This window comes from Trichomycterus rosablanca, chromosome 11 (assembly GCF_030014385.1).
Source record: "Trichomycterus rosablanca isolate fTriRos1 chromosome 11, fTriRos1.hap1, whole genome shotgun sequence".
NCBI lineage: Eukaryota > Metazoa > Chordata > Actinopteri > Siluriformes > Trichomycteridae > Trichomycterus > Trichomycterus rosablanca.
Genome location: NC_085998.1, coordinates 28,102,794 through 28,123,980, shown reverse-complemented (window position 1 = coordinate 28,123,980; position 21,187 = coordinate 28,102,794). Strand labels below are relative to the sequence as shown.

Sequence of the window (21,187 nt, the reverse complement as noted above, 5' to 3'; positions counted from 1 at the left end):
TCACGACTGGGATTTGCACGTGTGGACATCCACCTCTTCGTGACAGTCTCTGCAGTGAACGGCACAGCACCAGTGGAACTTGCACTCACATTTGGTGGTTCGACTCAAGCGGGATGTGTCGTAGCCCCGCCCACAACACAGGACTTCACAGCTGTCGGCTCCATGTGACGTCCGGTTACACACACGACCACCTGTGCCCACGGAACCTTAAACAAAAAAATAGAGACAGAAACATTGAACTCAAGTGCAATCCATTTTGGAGCAGAGATGTTCACAAGTCACAAAATACGAGTCCGAGTCGAGTCACGAGTCTTTAGGCTAGAGTCCGAGTCATGTCACGAGTCAATATAATATACACAAAACATATATTGGAAATGTAGCGTAGAAATAAACAAATAATATGTAAGTTCAGATAAAAAACAACAACAGATTAGCGACTGTATTTAGCCGTTTTACTTGTTTTGATGTTTTGTTTTCATTGCAAATAACGGCACTGCGGCCAAAATCCAAAACACAGCAAAAAATCCATAACCAATGCTTACCTTAGCTTATGTTCTTCCAGATGGTATTTAATTTATAACTGTGTGTCCCATTAGGAATATAATCCGTTATTTTGTAAATGTGCTTATAATTAAAAACCTCCAAACTTTTTCCGGTTATAAAGTAAAACACTAACTCGTTAGAAAGCCAATCAAGCGTTTCATTGACACATCATCTGTGTGACGCTGCAAACTAAATACATGCAAATAACAGCATATCTTACTACGCGTGCCCGTTAGCGGAACCCTTTTTTACCCATATGCTCTGCACAGGAGCCTCTCTATCTGCTAATCAGGGTCCTTACACAGCGTTTGAAGACCCCACCCACTTAGTCCGGTCATCCTGCCCTAGCAGAAACGTGTCAGCTGCAGGCACTGACAATTATGCCCGCTAGATGTTGCCCAGCCGACCGGTGGCAACGCCGAGTTTTGAACTGAGGAGTATATTATAAAATATTTAAGAAGGAAATAGTAAGTCGTAGTTTTTGAAACCTTCCCTACAACAACCCTACAACTATGCCAAAAATTGCAATGCAGACTGCGAGTAGGACATCAACCAATATCAATGTCCAACACAGGACTTTTTAATAAAGATAAATCCCTGCAGTCATGTTCTAAACACAAATAGTTAGCCTTTTCAATAGAGTAACCAACAAATAAATGCTCACAGTTGCAGAATTAGATTTTTAAATTCCATAGTTGGTATATTTGGGTGTTCACATACTTTTGGACATGTAGTGTATATTTTCATTTACCACTGGCAGGTATTTAGACCTTATTATGTCCTTGATCTACATTTGGACATACCACTACAGACATTTGCATTCAACACACCTTATTCGACCTAGTCTTTCATCGATATGTATTGATACGGCACCTGCTGAGACAGAAACTTGCAAAGTACAGCAGTGGAATGAACAATCTGGTTTATCTGCCTGGCAGACGTCTGGTGGTTTTGAAGAAGCGGCAGGGCAGTCTGCACCCGGTAAGAAGATGAGCGCGCGATCCTCCGTAAGATGAGGGACTGATGATAGGACCTATCAGCTGCTGCCGCAAGTCTTCATCGCGTGCTCATTTCAACAGCCCTAATCTAGACTACTTGGGCCGGCGTGGAGACTGGCGCGGCACTGATTGAGCACTGATATCGAAATTGTAAAAGACCTCGTATCAAGCCCAGCTTTCATGCGGCATCCTGGGAAAATTCTCTTACTTCGCTTCGTGCGTGAGGGCTCTCAGACTGACGGTCCGACATAGTGCTAGGCAAACAATCGTGGCTTATGAAGGCTGTGGATTTAACCTTTTTCAGACACAAGAGGGGGGATTCATATCAGCTTTGTTACATAACCTTTTGAATTGATGAATAAGTTTTAAGGGCTAAGTTAAAAGGAGCTTTATTCTGCTGGTAGCCCTGGCCTTGATCCGTCACTGTTTGGTGTCTTGCACGCAATTGTGAGCAGGCAGGCAGGCATGTGTTTGGGCATGACCCGGCAGCCCCCTCCCCCACTCGTCAGCCCCGAAGGCTGGTATGCAGGCCCGATTTTGGTTACATCATCACCTGATGTGCATCTGCTTATTGAATTAAGATGCGAAGAGTCCCACAAGATGGTTTTAGCATGTGGGGTTACGGTGGGAGCTGGGAATCGATTTCACACTCTCAGGATGAAGAGCCGTAGCCGCAGCATCCTTGGATCGGCCTCAGACAAACCCTTTTTTTCAAACCCTTTGTCATGCTAAGATTAATTTATTGTGGGTGGCATTCCACTTTAAAACAACCCTGCCAGCATTTTTTTACAGCACTTAAACTTCAACTACACGCCCAAGAGGGCTGACAATATGAATACGGAGGATATCAGTATGTCATTTGATCAAGCATATTATCTGTATACGGTCATTTATTCTGTAGGGTAAACATATTTCATAGTTGAGGAGAAGTTCAACACCATAGGCCAGAAGATTTTTAAGGGATCGTTTGTGCACCCTGTGGGAAGTTATGAGACATGACCTATGTCTCTAAATATTTTCAGGAGCAAGCGATAGTGAGGTGTGCTGGTGAGGGCAGTAATTTATAGTGGTTGAGAGCAGGGTTCATGTTTCTGCTCCCGTGCTGTCCACAGATCTGTAGTAATGCGTCTTAAACGGAGCGTTACTCGATAGCCGGGGATCATCCGCAGCCTGACAGGCACCCCCGTACCCCTCCCGCACTGCACATAGGTACACCTGGTGTTATTCAGTCCCCTTCAACACACCCTCACATATACAAGCACACGCACACATAAAAAGGTAGAAAGAGAGATAGTCTGTTGCCTCGCGGGGACTCCTGCCAGCTGCATTCAGGGTACCATTGTGGCTACTGTGACTATTGTGAATGTAATAGGCAGGTCAATGGCTTCCATTCTCTGGTTACATTTTCGTTGTGTTTAGGGGGCAAGACTAATGCTTCACAGATTGGCGGCAATGTGTGGGAGGCACAGCCGATAGAAGAACAAGCCAGGACGAAACGTCGTTTGCGAACCCAGGTTTTGGCTCAGCTTCTGTCACTTAGTTCTCCTTTCACAACTAAAAGAATGAATTGAACAAATACTCTCTTTATATATAAACACCACATGAAAAAGAAGCTTGACTTTGAAGTTCCAAACATCTGCACAGGTTCTTGAAGTTCGATTGTTAATTAGCAGCATCTGCTTACTCACAATAAGCTCTTCAATATGAAATTTCAAAGCAACTTAGGCAACTGACAGATTTCTATAATGGCCAAATAGTGGGTGACCAAACTGCAGGTGCGTCACCTACAAAATCTGGAGAACAGACGAGCATGAACAAAAATATATGGAAATTAATTGCACTTCAAAGCTCATAATTGTTATAAAGAAAAAAACGACCTATTCTTCAACAGGATATTTATTTAGTGTAGCCATATTTGCATTAAAAAAGTACATAGGGGGCATGAAGTCACAGTGGCTGAAAGGTTGGATGGTTTGAGTAAGTAGTGTCATCAGCCATAATATTAAAACCACCTCCTAGTTTCTACAACTCACTGTACATTTTATCAGCTCCACTTACCATATAGGAGCACTTTGTAGTTCTACAATTACTGACTGTAGTCCAACTATTTCTCTACATACCTTTTTAGCCTGCTTTCACCCTGTTCTTCAATGGTCAGGACCACCACAGAGCAGGTATTATTTGGGTGGTGGATCATTCTCAGCACTGCAGTGACACTGACATGGTGGTGGTGTGTTAGTGTGTGTTGTGCTGGTATGAGTGGTTCAGACACAGAAGCACTGATGGAGTTTTTAAACACCTCACTGTCACTGCTGGACTGAGAATAGTCCACCGACCAAAAATATCCAGCCAACAGCGCCCCATAGGCAGCGTCCTGTCACCACTGATGAAGGTATAGAAGATGATCAACTCAAACGGCAGCAATAGATGAGCAATCGTCTCTGACTTTACATCTACAAGGTGGATCAACTAGGCAGGAGTGTCTAATAGAGTGGACAGTGAGTGGACACGGTCTTTAGAAAACTCCAGCAGCGCTGCTGTGTCTGATCCACTCGTACCAGCACAACACACACCAACACAACCACCACCATGTCATTGTCACTGCAGTGCTGAGAATGATCCACCACATAAATAATACCTGCTCTGACCATTGAAGAACAGGGTGAAAGCAGGCTAAAAAGTATGTAGAGAAATAGATGGACTACAGTCAGTAATTGTGGTACTACAAAGTTCTTCTATATGGTAAGTGGAGCTGATAAAATGGACAGTGAGTATAGAAACAAGGAGGTGGTTTAAATGTTATGGCTGTTCTGATTCTGATTTTAGTAACTGCAAAACCTCTTTAACAGCATTAACGTTTTCTGACCTCTGACTCTGTTTTGTGCATTGTTCAACTTCTGTTAAGCCTCAGGTGATGAACTACTAGCCTGAATATCTCCTAAATATAACATTTCTTGATTTAGAATTTGTTATTCACTTGATTATTGCAAGCCGTCCAGATCTGAAGCAGTAAAACGGCCCCAAACTATGATGCTCCCTCCACCATGCATCAAATATGGAAAGGGTTTTGGTACTGGTAAGCAGAAGTCTCCTGTTTGTTTGTTTTTTTGGACTGACACATGCTTCACATAAATTGAGCTTTTTTAGAAAAAGCAGACTCAGACTTTGTATGCATTTTTAAGAGCAAGGCACCTTTACAACCCACATCTCCAATCCCACTATTTGTTAATACAGAGGTTCACATACTTTTTTTCAGCCTGGACTGTAAATGATTAGTTAGGGGGTTGTAGCCTAGCGGTTAAGGTACTGGACTAATAATCAAATGGTCGGTGGTTCAAGCACCACCACTGCCAGGTAGCTGCTGCTGGGCCCTTGAGCAAGACCCTTAACCCTCAATTGCTTAGACTGTATATTCTCTCTATACTGTAAGTCCCTTTAGATAAAGGTGTCTGATAAATGTGGAAAATGTAAATGTAATAAAGACATATAAAATACTAATGTGTGCTATTACTCCCTGCTGAATGTGTTTGTCTATTATTATGACTTGGATGTGGTCTTAAAATCAGACACAAGTATATTACCACATAAGTAATTAATGTACAAATCCAGGTACTTCTATAGGTTTAAAAATATGAGTTTCGTTTTGTTTTATAAACCTTTTAACACAGAGACACATACAGACTCACCAGATTCATGATCCCATAAGCAGTAATCAGGCGAGTCCTCAAAGTATATCAGGTCATTCTTGGTAGGCTTCTTAAACATCCTGTGGGCAGTGGTAAAGCCTGTCACGTAGCGGTTCATCACCACCTGGGTGGCGCTGTTGTACTTCTTGCGTAGGTAGTCACCCGTCTGTCTGAAGTCGCCCATGGCGAGCCAGCAGGTCCGTACACTGCAGGACCCGCTCAAACCGTGGCATTTACATTCCAAGGTCATGAAACGCTTGACTGCCTGGATAATAGGGGTAAAGAATGAGAAAGAGAGGGCTTGAATTTAGGAGGGGCGTGTGGCGTGTAGGTCACTTATGATGCCAGATTTTGATATTTAGTTTCTCTGTAAATGAATGTAACATTAGTTTTGAGTTGGTTTTCAAGGTTTGTACTCATTCAAATCTAAACATTCTACTATAATGACTTAGTCTATTGATGACTAAACCCTAGTTATGCCATCTATTATTTTTGGTCCTTTGATTTGAGGTGACATACACCGATCAGGCACAACATTAAAACCACCTCCTTGTTTCTACACTCTCTGTCCATTTTATCAGCTCCACTTACCATATAGAAGCACTTTGTAGTTCTACAATTACTGACTGTAGTCCATCTGTTTCTCTGCATGCTTTGTTAGCCCCCTCTCATGCTGTTCTTCAATGGTCAGGACCCCCACAGGACCACTACAGAGCAAGTATTATTTGGGTGGTGGATCATTCTCAACACTGCAGTGACACTGACCTCACTGTCACTGCTGGACTGAGAATAGTCCACCAACCAAAAATATCCAGCCAACAGCGCCCCATGGGCAGCGTCCTGAGACCACTGATGAAGGTCTAGAAGATGACAAACTCAAACAGCAGCAATAGATGAGCGATCGTCTCTGACTTTACATCTACAAGGTGGACCAACTAGGTAGGAGTGTCTAATAGAGTGGACAGTGAGTGGACACAGTATTTAAAAACTCCAGCAGCGCTGCTGTGTCTGATCCACTCATACCAGCACAACACACACTAACACACCACCACCATGTCATTGTCACTGCAGTGCTGAGAATCATCCACCACCTAAATAATACCTGGTCTGTGGTGGTCCTGTGGGGGTCCTGACCATTGAAGAACAGGGTGAAAGCAGGCTAAAAAAATATGCAAAGAAATAGATGGACTACAGTCAGTAATTGTAGAACTACAAAGTGCTTCTATATGGTAAGTGGAGCTGATAAAATGGACAGTGAGTGTAGAAACAAGGAGGTGGTTTTAATGTTATGCCTGATGTGTACATGCCAGTTGGCTACTTGCATTGTCATTTTTTTTATGTGGCAGGTCGAGCTTTACGTGTATAAAAGCAAGTGTGTGTTTTGGGTAAAAAGTGCCCAGATGTAAAACATTTACCCGTCTTCCTAATCGATTGTTATGCAGGTTCATGAGTGCCCGTGCATCCTTCTCCTTACTCTCTTTGGCATCAACAAATGCTTGGGTAAACTTCATGGCATGGTCCACATGGTCACTACAGCCACCCCAATTAAAGAGTCCTTTGGCATCGTGTGATGTGCCCTTCTTTCCTGGGTCACAGGAGCAGGAGTCCAGCTCACCCTGACTGCAGGCCCTGGTCAGTGTGTGGACCATGCCTGCTGAGGAGATGGAGTACACAAAAGCTGCCTCACGACTACCTGAAAACAAGCACATATCAAATGTGAAATACCATAGAGTTTAGAGACTTGTGATGATACAAGAACATGGGCTTGTTATATAAAATTAATGACTTAATGACTTAAAATGTTCAGTCAAATATACTATGTATTCAGTCAAAACTAATTCATTTCATTTTTCCCTTCATGCCATAACTGAAAACATTAAATACCCCTATACATATTGGTTGGTTAAGCTTATGTCCTAACTGTGCTAACTACTTCCCCAAAAGTCAGGAGATAAGATTGGACATGTTGCTTGTGGAGATGTTCATTCTTCTCAAGCAAGGTCGGTTTTATCTAAACCATGACAATCAGTCAGTGGAGCCTGTAAATCCCGCCATAGCAGAAACGTGTCTGCTGCAGATGGGGCACCAGTCCATCGTAGGGCAGACACACACATACACACACCCATTCACCTATAGGACAATTCAGTGTCTCCAATTAACCTGACTGCATGTTTTTGGACTGTAGGAGGAAATTGGAGCTCCCGGAGGAAACCCACGCAGACACTGGGAGAACACAGAAAGGACTTGGACCGTCCCACCTGGGGATCAAACCCATGACCTTCTTGCTGTGAGGCAACAGTAATACCCACCGAGCCGTTCCTATTCCAGCTTTTTAATGGGCGCAAGGCAAACAGTAACACCCTGGACGGGGCGCCAGTCCATCACAGGGCAGACACGCAGACACACATACACACACACACACACACACACCCTTTCACCTCTAGGGCAATTCAGTGTCTCCAAATAACTTAACTGCGTTTTTGGACCGTGGGAGGAAACCAAAGTTCCTGGAGGAAACCCACACAGACACGGGAAGAACATGCAAACTCCACACAGAAAGGACACGGACCGCCCCACCTGGGGATCGAACCCAGGACCTTCTTGCTGTGAGGCGACAGTGCTACCCACCGAGCCACAGTGCAATGAAATTCTTTTTCACAAACCCCATCTTGTTTGGAAGCTGTTCGCCATTGTACTTGTACACGCTCAAAGGCCCAAGTGGCTGCTTAGCAGAGCCGGGATTTAAACCGACAACATTGCTAATGATTTTCCACTGGGAAAGTGTTACTGCTGGTCCAAGTGTTAATGACTAATCTGGAACCATTCTGTACTTTTTGACCAAAAGAGCCAGATCTCAGAAAGCAAAGAAGCTGGAAATAGTTGGTTTAAAAATGACAAAAGAGCTAGGTGTAGGTCCTCAAATAAGCTGGTTACTTGCCAAAAGAGTCAAAATACTTTGAGACAGCAAATAAGCTGGTTCCAAAATGCCAAAAAAGCAGATATATACATGGCAAAAGAGAGTTTTCAAGTGCTTCAAAAGCTGGTTCTCAGATGACAAAAGCACTGTGTCCTAAATGCCAAAAGGACCAATTCCTAGATGGCAAATAAGAGTTTATGCTTTCTTGTTATTAAAATTTGGATTATAATTATACCATTTTACTGATATTTAATGCAGTAAAGCAGCTAGCTCAGCATTTAATGTACTGAACCTGGAATCAGAGGGTCGTTGCTTTAAGTTCCACCACAGCCAGGTAGCAACTGTTGGGCCCAAACAATGCATTTGAACTCAAGAAACTCAAGTGTACCGAGAAGCTCAGGTGTTCTGTTTGAAGATTTAAAAAAGCACTGTGATGTTCTCGCTCTATCGGTTCATCTCCAAAACAAGTCATGTGTATTTTTTTTATTTTAGGATCAAAGACTCTAAATCCGAGAGATCAGGATGTGGATCTGATAAAGCCTGTGTGTAAGTGAGAGTGTGTGAGCATTTGGGGGTGAGTGAGCAAGTGAGAGAAATGCTTTATGAGTACATGAGAGAAAGATAGCAACCAAATGAGCAGGAATCGGGGTTATGAGCTTCAGCTTTTCGTTCGGTAGCTTCATCAGTCTAAGAGAGGATCTCTGCCGCTAAATTCCTGCAATTGTTCTAAATTAGTGCATTGACATTGACAATAAGTAGATTCTCAAAGTGCCACTGAGAAGTCCTGCCAATCAGGGCCTCTTCATAATGCCCTATGATAGGTCTACAGCCTTTCAGGGAGGTCTAAATACCAAACAAGAAGATTAAAGTCAGAGATTTAACTTTTATGTGCTGAGAAGCTAAAAGGGCCTGGGAGACTGCCCCCGAGTTCCTGTGTGGATGTTCCCATTAATATGGTTTAACACAGGGTAGGAGACTAGAGAAAGAATTTATAAACTCTACGCCATGTACTGAGTAATTAACCCATTTGTAAAATGCATCCAGACCTTCATGATAGAGAACAAAGTGTATGACATCTTAGGTAAAACAAAGGAAAAAAGGCACAAGCTGACACACATAACTGAATATGTAATTAATATCAAGCTTTAATTTTAGTAAAGTAATTAAAAGATCTATTTTCAAATGAGGTTTGCCTAATGGATCAAACAAAACCGAATTCATCCACAGTATCAGGTGTTTCTTACCATGGATGAGACATTTTACTGTAGAGGCAGTTATAAGAATCCCCTATCATTGTTTCCCCCTGCTGCTTGTCGAGAAGTCATGCATTGCACATTCTTCCCGCTCAATGAAACTATTTAACTACATGATGGTGTTATTATTTATCTGATAAGTTAAATCATGTGTGTATTAAAGGATTAAATACTGAAAATGTGCAGGAAGATCCTGGACCTTGATTGGGTAATAATGGACCGTAAGTTGGCTGACCCTGCGCTCTGACCCCAGCTTCCAACACCAGCTGGGATATGCGAAGAAAGAATTTCATTGTACTGTACATCTGTATATGTATATATGACAAATAAAGGATATCTTAATACAGCTCTACTTCAATTAGGTTAGATGCTTATCCTGCTTCAACACACTGCTTAAAATCAACAGACCTTTATTAGCTTGAAAAAAAGGACAATTGATCTTATGCAGACATTTTATCAGCTAAAGCAAACTGCTGAAGTATCTAGTTAGTAAATTAAATACTTACTATATAGAAGCACTTTGTAGTTCTACAATTACTGACTGTAGTCCATCTGTTTCTCTACATAAATTTTTTGGCCTGCTTTCACCCTGTTCTTCAGTGGTCAGGACCCCCACAGGACCACCACAGAGCAGGTATTATTTAGGTGGTGGATCATTCTCAGCACTGCAGTGACAATGACATGGTGGTGGTGTGTTAGTGTGTGTTGTGCTGGTATGAGTGGATCAGACACAGCAGCACTGCTGGAGTTTTTAAATACCGTGTCCACTTACTGTCCACTCCTACTTAGTTGGTCCACCTTGTAGATGTAAAGTCAGAGACGATCGCTCATCTATTGCTGCTCTCTGAGTTGGTCATCTTTTAGACCTTCATCAGTGGTCACAAGACGCTGCCCAAGGGGAGCTGTTGGCTGGATATTTTTGGTTGGTGGACTATTCTCAGTCCAGCACTGACAGTGAGGTGTTTAAAAACTCCATCAGCATTGATGTGTCTTATCCACTCCTACCAGCACAACATACACTAACACACCACCACCATGTCAGTGTCACTGCAGTGCTGAGAATGATCCACCACCCAAATAATACCTACTCTGTGGTGGTCCTGACCATTGAAGAACAGCATGAAAGGGGACTAACAAAGCATGTAGAGAAACAGATGGACTACAGTCAGTAATTAAAGAAGTACGAAGTGCTTCCATATGGTAAGTGGAGCTGATAAAATGGAAAGTGAGTGTAGAAACAAGGAGGTGGTTTTAATGTTATGGCTGATCAGTGTAGCTACTAGGTGGTTGTAATTTTCACTTACATGTACCTACATTCACTTATATTACTTTTTTTTACTTACATTTACAGGTGAATGCATAGTATTGTAGGAGTAACTGCAATATTACAGTATTAAGGTTCAATTATTTTTGCAACTGCTCTTTTCCTGTGACCAAATAAGTGGACCCTATACTTCTAGTCATTAAACAAAATATGCTAGTTTTTATTTGATTATTGGTGGTGCAGAAAGTTTACTTCAAGTTCATGTTACTTATTAGTATGGCTTACTTTTTGTTAGTAATTATAATTGACTGCTGACTTTTCTTTGACCATATAAATGGGCCTAAAAGCCCAAATTGCCAAATCTGACCATTTGAACTTTTCCCCAAGCACAAGGCAACAGTTTGGGGGTTTTCTTTCCAATCTTGGCAAAAGATCACTGTTCCATATGAGTTTTTTTAATGAATGTCATCAAACTCGACATTTTTAATTGGGCACAGAGAAGTTGCAAATAATTAGGAGGTCACGTGCCCTGTGAGTGTGTGTAAAATTTTATATTACACTGTACATATATAAATAAATAAATTTTTGCCTACAATGCTAGCTACTAATTTGATTTCAACCACATGGGTAAATTAACTCTAAAGCTACAGAGTCAACTCATGTTTCTCATCTCGATACGGTGAATTGGGGAATCATATTTGATCTGAATCAGACAAGTGAATTTGCATAACTGTACAGCTACAGAGTCGACTCACGATTCTCGATACGGTGAATTGGGAATCATATTTGATCCAAATCAGACGGGTGAATTTGCATAACTCTACAGCTACAGAGTCGACTCACAATTCTCGATACGGTGAATTGGGAATCATATTTGGTCCGAATAAGATGGTGAATTAGCATAACTGTACAGCTACAGAGTCGACACATGATTCTCGATGAGGTGAATTGGGGAATCATATTTGATCTGAATCAGACGGGTGAATATGCATAACTGTACAGCCACAGAGTCGACTCATGATTCTCGATACGGTGAATTGGGGAATCATATTTGATCTGAATCAGACGGGCGAATTAGAATAACTGTACAGCTACAGAGTCGACACATGATTCTCGATACAGTGAGTTGAGGAATCACCTCATTTATTAACATTTGTTTTGGTACATTTAAAAAAGAATCGGCTTAATAGTTTCAAGAGACGTTCATTTGTGAGTGTGTGTATGCTAAGTAGAACTAAGCTCCAGACAGGGCAAGTGTGTGTGTGTGTGGGATACTGACCACGGAGCAGCAGTTTGCCGAACACATTGTGATCTCTGGCCATTGTGTTGCAGTTCCAGCGCTGATGCTGGAACTGGTGCTGGCACTCACTGATCCATTCGTTCACTCCGCCACCAACAGCCTGCATCACTGCGGGGTTTTGCCTACACATCTGGCGCTGTTTTGTCACCAAACCTGGAATATTGTCACACATAACCTGCGATCCGAGAGAGCCCATGTACCTGCAGACCAACACACGATAGGAAGCCCTTGTCACACAATCACTTATCTGCACATCTGGAAGTGTTTATCAAATGGTTCACACATTCCAAGGCATTTAACTTTTTCATTTAGCAATCTTTGCCGCTTCGTCCAGATCACTGGGCGCAAGAAAGGAATAAACACAGGGCATAACAAACCAAACATCGGGGCAATTTAAAGTAGTCAACATGGAGTCAAGGGAGAAAATCAAAGTACCTGGACTTGATAAGAATATGACAAACTAATCAGAGACAGTGACCTGAGAAAACCCGAGCCCCTGACCTTCAGTGTCGACTTGTTGACCTTTATTCCATTTATTTTATTTTAGTTTAATTCATTTGAGCTATGTAATTTACTTCATTATTTGTTGTTGTTGTTGTTTTCCATACCACAAATTCTGGGGACAGGGAAGCAATATACACTGGAGAGCTGGAAAGACTGCCATTACTCTGCAGGGCTCAATATAGCTGTTTAATTCAGTTTAACACAATCTATTCAAATCAATATATCTTAAACCTGTAAAAAGTATGAATAGCCTTCCTGAATTAATCCTTCCTCAATTAATAAACTATTTGAAATAGCAAAAAAAGGAAGGCTGCCAGAAATTATAAATTAATGTAAAAGCACGTCAGTTCATGTTTTTGACGTTTTTGTTGATTCCCTGTCAGACAAATAGTTTTTCACTACTAAAAACCCTTCAACATGAATTCAATACTTTGGAAATCCGTCCTGAAAAGGTGATAGTTAAACAGTTATTCAAACAGGAATATTTAGGGAACCAAAAATGCATTCAAAGAAATATATAAATAAATCAAAATAAATTTAAAAATTACATTACAATTCCAGCACACTTGAAATCAAAAGTTTACATATACCAATAAGCCCAGACTTCTTAGTCATTAAACAAAATATGCTAGCTTTTATTTGATTATTGGTTATTGAAGAAAGTTTACTTCAAGTTCATGTTACTTAATGGTATGGTTTAATTTTCCCCATTAAGAATCTGTGGCAAGACTTGAAAATTGCTGTTCACAGACGCTCTCCATCCAATCTGACCGAGCTTGAGCTATTTTGCAAAGAAGAATGGGCAAAAATTTCAGCCTCTAGATGTGCAAAGCTGGTAGAGACATACCCCAAAAGACTTGCAGCTGTAATTGCAGCGAAAGGTGGTCCTACAAAGTATCGACTCAGGGGGGCTGAATACAAATGCACGCCACACTTTCCAGAAACCATGTATTATGTTTTTTTCACTTCACAATTACTTGCTACTTTGTATTGGTCTATCACATAAAATCCCAATAAAATACATTTTAGTTTGTGTGTAATGTGAAAAAAATGTGGAAAAGTTCAAGGGGTATGAATACTTTTTCAAGGCACTGTATACCAATAAGCTTTTTTAGTCATTAAACAAAACATGCTAATTTTTATTTGATTATTGGTGATTGCAGAAAGTTCACTTCAAGTTGATGTCACTTAATGGTATGGCTTAATTTTTGTTAGTAATTATAATTGACTCCTGACTTTTCTTTGACCATATAAATGAAGCTGGTTTAAAAAAACTCATTACAATGGGCTTTAAACAGAAAAGCACAAAAAAAGCCCAAACTGCCACATCTGACCATTTAAACTTATTTTCTCCAAGCACAAAGTAACAATTTGGGGTTTCATTCCAATCTTCTTTCCAAACGACCAAAGTCAAACTGGGCATATTTAAATGGGCACAGAAAAGTTGTAAAGAATTAGGTCATGTCACAAAGTCAAAAAAAAGTTTACATATACCAATAAGTAACTTAGATGTCATGTCAGTATTGGGATATTACTGATTTCTGAACAAGTCACAGAAAAACTAGCACTTCTACTACATCTAAAGAAAATTACTCACATTTCTTTTTAGGTTAAACAAGGGAAAAAAGCCACAATCTGCCATACACCTAGCTGAGTATGTTTGTTTGTTTGTTTATTAGGATTTTAACGTCATATTTTCACTTTTGGTTACATTCATGACAGGAACGGTAGTTACTCATTACACAAGGTTCATCAGGTCCACAAGCTTATATCGAACACAGTCATGGACAATTTAGTGTCTCCAATTCACCTCACTTGCATGTCTTTGGACTGTGGGAGGAAACCGGAGCACCCGGAGTAAACCCACGCAGACACAGGGAGAACATGCAAACTCCACACAGAAAGGAACCGGACCGCCCCACCTAGGGATCGAACCCAGGACCTTCTTGCTGTGAGGCAACAGTGAGCTGAGTATGTAATTAATATCAAGCTTTAATCTTAGTAAAGTAATTAAAAGATGTATTTTCAAAAGAAGTTTGCCTAATGGATCAAACAAAACTGAAATCAAACAAAACTGCCAGCACACTTGAAATCAAAAGTTTACATATAACAATACAGGACTTGGATGGCATGTCAGTATTGGGATATTACTGATTTCTGAACAAGTCACAGAAAAACTAGTACTTCTACTATATCTAAAGAAATCTCACATTTCTTAACTTTTTTCCAAGTTTGTACAAATAAGTGTGCTCCAGTTATTTATTCAGCTAAAAACAACAACTCCCAAAAAGACTGGCACAAACTAACATGCCACTAGAAGTATAAAGACTGTTTACTTTATGTTTTTACCAGTTTTAGCAAAATGTATCAACCAAAATTTCGTTAAACAGTTCGAGTTAAATGTAAAATGAATTTTAAAATGTAATAAAAGAATAAGACACTTTCCAGAAAGATACCCACCACCAGGATGAGTCGACTCGTGTGCTGAACCAGCAGGTTGCCACAGACAGATATAAACATATTCCGCTTGGAAAAAAGTTCATATTAGGTTAACTCAGTGCTGGTGTGATCATTCGTTCACACGCTCCGTTTCAGTAGAATAAACAGAAGGGAAGAAAGCGCATGTGTGAGGACACAGAGAAGCGCTGCTGACCGCCGTCTGATCCACTTTATTAATCTCAGCTCAGTTCAGTATCACGCTTTCATTCAGTCCTTCATGCTGGATCCAGCAGGATCTGGAGTTGGGATGGTCCAGTATCTCAGTGAAGCTTGACCGTGTTCAGGTCTCTGATGGTCCTGGATCAGGTTGGGAAGTGCTCACAGGAGGCTGGTGCTCCTTGGAATGAGGCGCATCAGTGAGACGGCTGGGAGGTAGTGTCTGTTAAGGCGGGTTTAAACCACACACACTGAACACGCTTGAACGATGCGCACTATTCACTTTACACGGAACACAAATTACCCACTAGCCCCCCTCCCCCTTCATTATTATTTGTAAATATACACCGATCAGCCATAACATTAAAACCACCTCAGTCTTTCTACACTCACTGTCCATTTTATCAGCTCCACTTACCATATAGGAGCACTTTGTAGTTCTACAATTACTAACTGTAGTCCATCTATTTCTCTACATGCTTTGTTAGCCCCCTTTCATGCTGTTCTTCAATGGTCAGGACCCCCACAGAACCACCACAGAGCAGGTATTTTCTGGCTGGTGGATCATTCTCAGCATTCCAGTGACACCGTCATGATAAGATACAGTAGTGCTGCTGGAATTTTTAAACACCTCACTGTCACTGCTGGGCTGAGAATAGTCCACCAACCAAAAATATCCAGCCAACAGCGCCCCGTAGGCAGCGTCCTGTGACCACTGATGAAGGTCTAGAAGATGACCAACTCAAACAGCAGCAATAGATGAGCGATCGTCTCTGACTTTACATCTACAAGGTGGACCAACTAGGTAGGAGTGTCTTATAGAGTGGACAGTGAGTGGACACGGTATTTAAAAACTCCAGCAGCGCTGCTGTGTCTGATCCACTCATACCAGCACAACACACACTAACACACCACTTAAAAATCTTAATGCTTCCTTAACACCAACAAACTCCGTAACAGGGTATATTACCAACATATTGACCCAAAGATATTAGATTTTACTTACACTTTCTTCTTCATACTGTCTACAGTATACAAAATAATCCTATGCAAAATGAAAAAAGGGAGTTAAAATTTTATTATTCTATTGCTCTAAAAAGGCAATGGATATAGGTCTTCCAAGACCTGCAGCATTCCTAAAACCACAAAGAAAGGTCACCATCAGGACAACAAAGGAACACCCCTGTGTAAGTTTAAAAAAAAAAAAAAAAAAAAATTACCTGATGAAGGCTGGGGCAAATGTGGCAGTGGTATTAAAATCCCAGAAGTTACCAAACCTACTTGAGGTAAAAGCTATAGGCACAAGGAGAACAAGGGAAGATTCCACAAGAGGTATCAGAAGCTACCTTACTGAAATCACTTATTAGAAGTTTTTTTTCTTTTTCTCTTTCAGCTGCTTCCATATTTAGGGGTCACAACAGCAGATCTTGCTCCACATAACTAGTTTATCACAGAAAAAGGATGTTTGTTTGTTTATAAGGATTTTAACGTCATGTTTTACACTTTAGTTACATTCATGACAGGAACAGTAGTTACTCATTACACAAGATTAATCAGTTCACAAGGTCATATCAAACACAGTCATGGACACTTGCATGTCTGGACTGTGGGAGGAAACCGGAGCACCCGGAGGAAATCCACGCGGACACGGGGAGAACATGCAAACTCCACACAGAAAGGACCCAGATTGCCCCACCTGGGGATCGAACCCAGGACCTTCTCAGCAAGAGGATGTCCCAACAAGTACTGAGGCTGGGGGTTTAATAAGGGTGCACATGGATATGATGTATGGTAAAGTGTCATTCTCTTAAGATTTTCTCCTACAATCACATGCTGTGCTACAAAGTTTAGTTATTTACTGCACTAATCTATTAAATCTAGCTTGCTGTCTTCTCCATGCAAATTTCAATCAAGAATCGTTTTACTGGGGGCACCCAGGTGGAGCAGTGGGATAATCTGCTAGCACACCAGCGCTGGGATTTTAAACTCCCCTAGTTTGAATCTCAGCTCTGCTACTAGTTTGCTGGGCGCCCCCTAGCAGGCACTATTGGCAAGTGTCTTTAACAGACAAAATTGGCCTTTATTTTATATTAAAATTAGCTAGAGGAACAGACATATGACAAAAAATAGAAAAATCAAATAAAAGATTGCATCCTGCTTCCTCTTTACTGATGTTGACTTCCACTCCTGACCGAAGAGAGCCGTGACTAACACACGCCCCCTCTGACAAGTGTGCAGCAGCCGACTGCATCTTTTCACCTGCACGAGGCGAGTTCATATGCGGACCAGCTTTATGTTTGGAGAGACACACCCTGTCCACATTGTGCCTCGCCTCTGTGCAGAAGCTATCAATCAGCCAGCAGAGGTCGTAATTGCATAAGTTATGAGGAATCCCCTCTGGCACCCTCCCTTTAAACAACAAGCCAATCATTGTTCGTGTAGGTGCTCAGCATGCTGGTAGCAGAGCTGAGATATATTCGAACCAATAAGTTCGAGATGTGCTGCGTGTTTTACCGGTGCGTCACCTGAGCGCCCAAGAGCAGCCGTCTATAAAGAAGAGAGACTGTAAAATACTACAAAATTTAGGAGAAAAAAATAGTTTACCTCTCCAGTTATAATAACAAAATGTCTGCAAATGTAAATGATTTAGAAATGGAAACCAATGGTCACCAACCTGTGATGTGGATTATTTTCAATAGATCAGCAGGTAATTAATCTGATTATGCAGTTACACAAAGACTAGAGAGAAGTAATACATATGCATTTTTAAAGGGATTTCCTGCAAGTTACCTAGTGTTTCATTTGTAAAAATTGTGTAACCCAGTAAACTGCAGTGCAAAGATTGCACTGACAAAGTCAGTACACAAAAAATGCAAAACCATAGTGGAAATTCGGCAAGGCAGTGGTGTAAAAAGAAGTCAAGTGTGTAAAGACTTTTAAGGTGATTAAGGTATATAAAACATTTTGGGCAGCACAGTGGCTCAGTGGGTACCACTATCAACTCACATTGAGAGGGTCCTGGGTTTGATTCCAAGGTGAAGCTGTCCAAGTTCTTTCTGTGTAGAGTTTGCAAGTTCTCCCCGTGTCTGTGTGGGTTTCCTCCAGAAGCTCTAGTTTCCTCCCACAGTCCAAAGACATGCAAGTGAGGTGAATTGGAGATACTAAATTGCCTATGACTGTGTTCGGTACGGTGGCTTAGTGGGTAGCACTGTTGCCTCACAGCAAGAAGGTCCTGGGTTTCTGTGCAGAGTTTGCATGTTCTCCCCGTGTCTGCGTGGGTTTCTTCCGGGAGTACCGGTTTCCTCCCACAGTCCAAAAACATGCAGTCAGGTTAATTGGAGACACTGAATTGCCCTCTCTCTCTCTGTGTGTGTGTGTGTGTGTGTGTGTGTGTGTGTGTCTGGCATCCTGTCCAGGGTGTTACAGTGTGCCTTGTGCCCATTAAAAAGCTGGGATAGGCTCCAGCACCCATGCGAGACCCTAATTGGATAAGCGGACAAGACAATGAATGAATGAATTAATGTGTTTGACATTGAACTTGAACTTATGAATCATGAGTAAGCTGTAACTACCTGTCCTGTCATGAATGTAAGCAAAAACCTAATAAATAAATAAAATAAATAAATAATACAAATGTTTTGTAGATGGAACATTTTAGGCTAAAAAAATCTTTATTTACTAGGACTTGAACGTCATGTTTTACACACTTTGGTTTTTTAATGTCAAACACAGTCTTGGAAATTTCATATCTCCAATTCACCTAACTTGCATGTTTTTGGACTGTGGGAGGAAACCGGAGCACCCGCAGAAAACCTACACAGACACAGGGAGAACATGCAAACTCCAAACAGAAAGGACCCAGACCACTCCACCTGGGAATCAAACCCAGGACCTTCTTGATGTAAGGTGACGGTGCTAAAAAAAAAAAAAAAAATCAAAAAAAAAAAAATCAAAACAATATTTCAGCACCACAGACAGCAGCTTGTATGTGTCCTACCACAAAAAATAAACACTATTAGCAAAGTCCATATACATTGTTAAAGCCAACTGATTTTACCCACATTGTAATAAAGAGGAAATGTTGTTGTTGTTTGTTTTTTTGGAAAGACATGTTTTATTAAGAGGTGTTAAACATGGCTCCTGAAACCAAAAACCCAAGTCATCTACTTAACAATGCATTTTCAACACAAAGGGAGCCGTAATAATCTGGTTTGAAGAAATCTGAACATTAAGACCTCTGCATTACAAGCAATAAAATATAATAACAAAAGATAAAGGTAAACACTGATAACAACAACAATGAAAACAAACTAATTATCAGAGGTAAACTTTATAGTGTCTTGCTTGTGATAACAGAAGCAGTAATCCTGCTCCCAGCATACCCACTGCAAGCTTCTTTAGAAGTCGTTTCTTCCAGGCGTTACGTGAAATGGGCAGAGGTGGCTGGAAAGTGTTCTCTGTGTGATCTTGATCCATCTAAGGGTGACATTACAATGTAAAAGTGGTTAGTTACATTCAGTGGTATGACATTTGTCACTTCAGAGACTTTAAACCAGGGGTGGGGAAACTGTTCCACGTTCAGTTCCCAGGTGGAGAAGTTTAGGTACTTTCTGTTTGGAGTCTGCATGTTCTCCCTGTGTCTGCATGGGTTTTCTCCAGTTGCTCTGGTTTCCTCCCACAGTAAGATTACCTGGAGCTACTAAAATTGTACTAGATGGGTGTGTTCGAAAAGCTAGTGTGCTGTCTACATAGGCTGTTCGAAATCCTAGATGCCTTAATATCCTCACTACTGAAGCATCTTAATATTTCAATGTTATTTTGGCTCAAGAACGAGGGAGCATCCGACGCTGCCTTAGTGATCAAGGCAATTTCAGCATCCATTGCGGGTCGGGTGCTCTTCTGTCACAGAAAAATAAACATGGCTGACTGGGCGGAGAAACGAATGGAGTTATTTTCAAACGTAAATAAAATACAGTGGGGCCAAAAAGTATTTAAGTTCTCCTACTTAGAAAGATGAGAGAGGTCTGTAATTTTCATCATAGGTACACTTCAACTATGAGAGACAAAATGAGAAAAAAAAAATACAGGAAATCACATTGTAGGATTTTTAAAGAATTTATTTGTAAATTATGGTGGAAAATAAGTATTTGGTCAATAACAAAAGTTCAACTCAATACTTTGTAACATAACCTTTGTTGGCAATGACAGAGGTCAAACGTTTCCTGTAAGTCTTCACCAGGTTTGCACACACTGTAGCTGGTATTTTGGCCCATTCCTCCATGCAGATCTCCTCTAGAGCAGTGATGTTTTGGGGCAACACGGACTTTCAACTCCCTCCACAAATTTTCTATGGGGTTGAGGTCTGGAGACTGGCTAGGCCACTCCAGGACCTTGAAATGCTTTTTACAGAGCCACTCCTTCGTTGCCCGAGCGGTGTGTTTGGGATCATTGTGATGCTGGAAGACCCAGCCACGTTCCATCTTCAATGCTCTCACTGATGGAAGGAGGTTTTGGCTTAAAATCTCACGATACATGGCCCCGTTCATTCTTCCCTTAACACGGATCAGTCGTCCTGTCCCCTTTGCAGAAAAACAGCCCCAAAGCATGATGTTTCCACCCCAATGCTTCACAGTAGGTATGGTGCAACTCAGCATTCTGCTTCCTCCAAACACGACGAATTGAGTTTTTACCAAAAAGTTCCATTTTGGTTTCATCTGACCACATGATATTCTCCCAATCCTCTTCTGGATGATCCATATGCTCTCTGGCAAACTTCAGACAGGCCTGGACATGTACTGGCTTAAGCAAGGGGACACGCCTGGCACTGCAGGATTTGAGTCCCTCTCGGCGTAGTGTGTTACTGATGGTAGTCTTTGTTACTTTGGTCCCAGCTCTCTGCAGGTCATTCATCAGGTCCCTCCGTGTAGTTCTGGCATTTTTGCTCACCGTTCTCATGATCATTTTGACCCCACGGGATGAGCCCCAGATCGAGGGAGATTATCAATGGTCTTGTATGTCTTCCATTTTCTTACAATTGCTCCCACAGTTGATTTATTCACACCAACCT

General features: G+C 41.3%; 2 protein-coding genes across 7 annotated transcripts in view; both read right to left on the bottom strand.

The window, feature by feature from the left end:
- Positions 1-19,387, bottom strand: wnt2 (wingless-type MMTV integration site family member 2). Of its 2 annotated transcripts, XM_063004622.1 has the most exons (6): positions 19,356-19,387; positions 14,926-14,949; positions 11,941-12,161; positions 6,643-6,920; positions 5,228-5,492; positions 1-206 (listed from the first exon to the last, which is right to left on the bottom strand). In XM_063004622.1, exons 1-6 carry the CDS (start codon positions 19,361-19,363, stop codon positions 1-3), a joined length of 1,002 nt encoding a protein of 333 aa, XP_062860692.1. In that variant the 5' UTR covers positions 19,364-19,387. The 2 variants fall into 2 exon arrangements, with proteins under 2 accessions (XP_062860692.1, XP_062860691.1); XM_063004621.1 differs by lacking the exon at positions 19,356-19,387 and having other exon boundaries at positions 14,926-15,008.
- asz1 (ankyrin repeat, SAM and basic leucine zipper domain containing 1) overlaps positions 19,216-21,187 on the bottom strand; it is a 36,868-nt gene continuing 34,896 nt past the window's right edge. For all 5 annotated transcript variants that reach the window (XM_063004615.1, XM_063004616.1, XM_063004619.1 and 2 more), the window contains one exon: positions 19,216-19,596. In XM_063004615.1, the coding sequence (XP_062860685.1) occupies positions 19,438-19,596 (159 nt within the window). In that variant the 3' untranslated portion in view covers positions 19,216-19,437. The remainder of the gene's footprint in view (positions 19,597-21,187) is intronic.